Genomic DNA, 5,866 nt, shown 5'->3' on the forward strand with positions numbered 1-5,866 from the left:
ATAGCAGTTGTACTCCAATTTGATCAGAATCAGCTCAACTATCCGAAAAATATAAGTATATGCTTATGTACCAGAAAAATTATAAAAATATAGAATTTATCTTTTAATTTTGGCAAAGTTTGGCCCAGGACCATGTACTATAGTACAGGGACTTTTGTGTGATTTTTGAGCAACTTAAAAAATTTGTAATTGATCCAATTTTGATTGGAATCAGCTCAAACTTTTTATGTAACATAAGAACTTGCATATGTATTAGGAAAAATTATAAAAATGGAGGATTTTCAGCTTTTCAATTTTGTGAAAATTTGGCTAAAGTCCCTGTACTATAGTACATGGTCCTGGGTCAAATTTTGGAACAACTTTAAAAATTTCATAAAAAATCCAAATGTGATTGGAATCAGTTCAAAATTTCTATACTACATAAGTACATGTATATGTATCACAAAAAAAATTATAAAAATGGAAAATCTCAACTTTTCAATTTCGGCAAAATTTGGCCTGGGACCATGTACTATAGTACAGGGACTTTTACACAATTTTGGAGCAACTTTAAAAATTCGTAAAAAATGCAATTTTGATTGGAATCAGCTCAAAATTTTTATACAACATAAGAACATGTATATGTATCGGATCGGTAAAAAATTTTTAAATGGAGAATTCTCTCCTTTTTAGTTTTGGCAAAAGTTTGGCCCTGGAACAAAAAGTTTTAAGAATTCAATTTTGATGGGAATCAACTCAAAGTTTTCACACAACTTGAGAACATGCATATGTATTTAAAACTCTAATTTCTATTACAATTAATATTACAGACACTAGTATTTTTCACTATTTCTATTACATGATAACTTCTAAGTGCTATTACCATAGAATGCATGTTAGAACGATATTAATTTTTAACATAATTATTGACACATAGATGATTTATTATTAATATACCAGGCATCAATATGATATTACTATTCTTCCTTTAATATTGTTATGATATATTTTTATTTATTTATTGTTCAGTTGTGGTACTGACTGAAGTTGATAGACTCACTAAAGATGCACAGCATGCATTGAGACGAACAATGGAACTATACACAGGAACATGTCATCTTATACTAGTCTGTAACTCAACCAGTAAACTAATACCAGCCATCAAGAGCAGGTGTTTGGCTGTTAGGGTCCCCGCTCCAACCATAGATGAAGTGAGGAATACATTATCTGATGAATAAGTATAGATTATTCACCAGGTAGAGTTTTCTGTGGGATTTATTTCACTTGGTTAAGGCTACATTTACACAGCAACGAAAATGATGCAAGTTTTGTGCCTGTTTTATGCTTCTGTTTTATGATCTCTGGTATTTTCTTCATGAGAATAAGCTATTTAGGATCAGCTACATCACAGCAGAAAGTTAATACAGTTCATCAAACATAACAATTCTTCTTAATTTTGATCATTTTGATGTAATTTAATGTATTCAGGTGGATTCAACTTGAAATAATTATCTACTCTTGCTAGAATATTCTCTCTCCTGACCAGTTTATTTGACCTTTCCACCTAATGGTGACCTTTCAAAACAATGAATATCTATAGCTGCTATAGCTGACTTTGTTTGTAATGTCAGTTCAAGTGGGGAATCAAGTTCAGAGTTCAGACTTTAATGAAGTCATAGCGACACTAGGTCTAGCTAGGTGACAGTAACTTGAACAGGAACAACTTGAACTTTGTCGTTTGAAGCCTGACTAGCCTGTACACTTAAATAAGTGTACAGGCTATGTACACTAAGTTACATAGTAACTTAGTGTACATAGCATAATAACTACATGAAAATGTAGTTATGTCAATAAAGTTATTTAGATTATGTTATAAGATTATGTAGTTTATTGAATAATAATGAACTACATGAAAGTATCTACATACACTTACTTTACCACTAGATCCTAATTGATCATTAGTTAGCTAAGTGTACAGGCTAAATAAGTGTACTCTGTACACTTATTCATTACATTATGTAATGAATAAGTGTAACACCACAAGGTAAAGATATTTGTGGGATTTTTTTCACTTAGTTAAAACATAATAAGTGGACAGTTTTACCATGACAATTTTGTTTTTTTTTCTAATAAGTGTTTTTGGAGGCTTTAGTTTTAAATCTTTTCATGCAGTAGTATAGAAAAACTTCCAATTGATTTGTTAATTCAAACTTAACTTATTGTTATTACTGTTGTTTTATTAATGTTATTATTATTGTAGATATGTAGTGTCCTACAGTATGTTTGTCATAAAGAATCATTGACTATACCAGATACACTAGCTAAGAAGATTGCAGAGAAGTCTGAGAGGAGCCTTCGTAAAGCTATACTGCTTTGTGAGGTGTGCCGTGTTCAGCAGTAAGTCAATCATGATTAAGACACCAAACAGATCTGATTGGGTGCATGTGTTTGCTACATGGCCAATTAATCATTAATGATGAGGAACTGCAAATTCCTCGTGTTACTTGTGTGATTAATAATTAATTGGTCATGCAGCAAACACATGCAACCAATCAGATCTATTGGGTGTGAATTATAATGATATTAATTATGTGCTTTATTTTGGCAACTCTTTATTTTAGTGATTTGCTATAAAATTGTAATTAGCGGTTTTTAATTTTGCAATTTTTTGTGTACACGTGCATTACTGAGCATGCGCATTAATGATTAGCCATTTTAATATTGGCAATTCCGCTTGCAAATTGTCAAAATAAAACTCTGCCAAAATAATGTGCTATATACAGTATGTACTATACATTAAGATGTACCTCTTTCGTTCTATCTTTCACCTTCTTATCTTTTTTTCTCTTCTTATTGATAGGTATCCCTTCAATGATGATCAGGTTGTCCCTGATTGTGAGTGGGAGGTTTTCTTACGTGAAACAGCTGCAATGATCATCACAGAGCAGAGCCCTAAGAGGTATATTGTAACACAAAAGCAATCGTAATAAAATTAATTAAAATGTATAGTATTTATTTTTGAGGTTACTTGAAGTAAGAGGACGTTATTATGAGTTGTTAACTCATTGTATATCACCTGATATTAATTTTAAAGTAACTAAGAGAGAGAGAGGGAGAAGGGAGGGAGGAGAGAGAGATAAGAGAATGAGAGACTCATAGTGAATTTTGATGAAAAGAGAAAACTTTCTTCTACTAGAAGAAAGGGAGAGATTACACATGTGCATGTACATGTATATAAAATTAATTGTAATATTTTTTCTAATATTTTTTCATTCTACAGAGGATACTGAATGAGCTGGTTGCTAACTGTGATGGTACATTGAAAGCTGAAGTGACTCAATTAGCAGCTCAGTATCAAGCTCAGTCACAACTGGGTAGTAAAGCAATCTTTCATCTTGAGGCCTTCACAGCAAAATTTATGAGAATATATAAACAATTTTTAGAGAAAGGACTGGAGAGTATGGGCTTCTGATAAATGAATAAATAAAATGCATATACTTATAAACACACAAATGCACATCATTTATAGTGATATCATACTATTGTGTGATGTATGTTTCTTATAACTCTCCGGTCACTACAGCCTGAAATTGCACAGTTGTTTGAAATACGACCAAAAGGTCACAATTTATAATAAAACACAATAGAATATAAATTAAATAGTAGTAAGGCTAGGACACAATGTTACCGTGGAGCATTGCTCCAAAACAGAATGGCAAGCCAGCGTAATTACATAGAAAAAAAAACCAAGAAAGAAGGAAGACTAGAATAGATTTAATAAGGAAAAGGAAGCTAATAAAATTAATTAATTAGAATTAAAAAAAATAAAGTAATAAAATTCATATTGGTGGTGACCACTCTGGGGGCTGACAAATGCAAAGCAGACATGGTGTATATTATTATTTGTAGCTATGAATACACTTATAAATGATGTGATAAGTGTATTCATAGCTATGAATACCCCACACAGTGAGTCTGTCACAGATCCTATCGTTTATCTTTAACCCGGCATCATAACTTGCTCCTTTTCTTCTTCTTCAAAATAAATCTTTCTGGACGTTTTTGATCTCATAGTTGAGACATGATACTTATGCTGTTATTGATAATGTGGCTTAGAGAAGCAAGAGCTAACTTGATAGCGGCAGCTCTTCCTCGTAGTCGTAGACCACTGCAAGAGACAGCTAGTGGAGCAGGTCGAGCAGCAGCCATCATTGCTGGTGATAGAATCTGGCCGTATAAGAATGACGAAAATGATCATTGCTTTTTGCTGGAACCTGAGCAAGAAGTGGGAATAAGTTACTTTTACAAAAAAGAAGAAATGGTTAGTGAAATTAATTATTTTTAGTATTGACCATTGCCTTTAGGTTGTGGCAAGTTATTGCAAAGTACCCAAAAACTGTGTTGTGTGACTCAGTGCCACTTATACCATATAATCTACTTACACTTAATGAATTCTATTCTGCAGTTTTTCTGCATTGTTTATTTTGTCCATTACTACTATTATTATTATTACAGCTAAGGTTATTACAGTTAACAACACACAAATCAAAAATAGAAACATAGACAAGGAGAAGATATTTTTTAGATAGTGTTTGAGGGTCTAAATTGCTGGTCAACAATGTACCATCTCAGTCTGAAGCCATGTCATGATCATTTGCAGCTTAGCTACTACTGACTGGTATATAATATGTAGACTCCAAGAGCACATGTAATATTGTTGCAATTACAAAATAAGGGACTACATGTAGGATACCCAGTATGACATTAGCAATTAAGACTTAGACTATGTATTCATTAGATACCACCCTTATCATTCCAAGCAAGAGGCAAGCTTAAGAACACACATATGTATCTAAGCTATTAGATTTGCCCACAAAGTCTTGCCCATGTCATACTGAGTTCTGTTATTATAATGTGTAACATTTTACAATTTGCTGCATGCATAAATTTAAATAAATAATAGCAAAATAATAAAATCTGTCTGTTTCATAAAAATCTAACAATGCTGTCAGTACACAAAATGATACAAAGATTGCTTCATCCATTATTTGTCAAATTTAGCTGAAAGACTAGACTCAAGAACATCTGTATCTTTTATCAGTGACTCATTTTCACTGTAAAAAGAAAGAACAGTACATGTACATGATTAGAGTATTGAGATTGAGAAAGAGAAAGGGAGGGAGGAGGTATAGAAAGAAAGAGGGGAGGGGAGAGACAGAGAGAAGGGAGGAAGTCAAGGAGGAGGAAGAAAAAGAGAGGGTATATGATTAAAGACTAACTCATTTTCAGCCTCATCACTCGTATCATCTTTGTTCTCATTCTTTATACCAACAATGGCTACAGTGTCCTCTTCTTGTACAGTCCTTACCCTACAAGCATTAGACCAGGGACAACAACACCTATCAGAGAATAAAGGTTAAGTATTGTTTTTATTCTCAACTCTTCATGCACAGCAGTTTTCCCACGCAGCTATAAATAATGTAATTCATAATAGTTTCCACCCCCCAAATGATTATCCATGACTCTTGACAGTTTGAAGCCACAACAGAAATAAAATATGACCAGCCTTTAAACAATTAGTCTATGTATACATGTACATGTACCTCAGATAGTAGAATAGGTTAATCCTCTGTAGCCATGGCCTTAGAAACAATTCATCAATTCTCTCTAAACTCTCTCCTTTTGTTTCAGGAAGTGTTAGCAACACAAATAAAAATGAAGCAAAGAGAAACCCTGCCAGTATGTAGAATGTACCGGCCGTCTTTAGTACAGAACCGAGAAGTAATGGGGTTACCATAGCAACCACAAAGTTCCCAATCCAGTTACCAGAAGTAGTGACTGAAACAGCAACACCTGGAGAGCCTAGAGAGGTGGGGATAAATTAATA

The 5,866-nt window shown here is 33.1% G+C and overlaps 2 protein-coding genes across 2 annotated transcripts in view; one reads left to right on the forward strand and one right to left on the reverse strand.

Moving 5' to 3' along the window:
- Positions 1-971: 971 nt before the first annotated feature.
- LOC100638914 (replication factor C subunit 3-like) lies at positions 972-3,574 on the forward strand (the record flags this gene model as incomplete). The annotated part of the gene is made up of 5 exons (XM_020003564.1): positions 972-1,190; positions 2,240-2,376; positions 2,840-2,938; positions 3,003-3,072; positions 3,260-3,574. Coding segments are annotated over 5 exons (717 nt in total), but the record flags the coding sequence as incomplete, so codon positions are not given.
- A 1,304-nt stretch (positions 3,575-4,878) lies between these two features.
- LOC109587315 (high-affinity gluconate transporter ght3-like) overlaps positions 4,879-5,866 on the reverse strand; it is a 5,766-nt gene continuing 4,778 nt past the window's right edge. The window contains exons 3-5 of the mRNA XM_020003562.1: positions 5,583-5,841; positions 5,259-5,378; positions 4,879-5,093 (exon numbers count right to left, since the gene is read on the reverse strand). Coding sequence (XP_019859121.1) covers positions 5,024-5,093; positions 5,259-5,378; positions 5,583-5,841 — 449 coding nt within the window. The 3' untranslated portion in view covers positions 4,879-5,023. The remainder of the gene's footprint in view (positions 5,094-5,258; positions 5,379-5,582; positions 5,842-5,866) is intronic.

This window comes from Amphimedon queenslandica, unplaced genomic scaffold, assembly GCF_000090795.2.
Source record: "Amphimedon queenslandica unplaced genomic scaffold, v1.1 AMPQUscaffold_12610, whole genome shotgun sequence".
In the NCBI taxonomy this organism is placed as follows: domain Eukaryota; kingdom Metazoa; phylum Porifera; class Demospongiae; order Haplosclerida; family Niphatidae; genus Amphimedon; species Amphimedon queenslandica.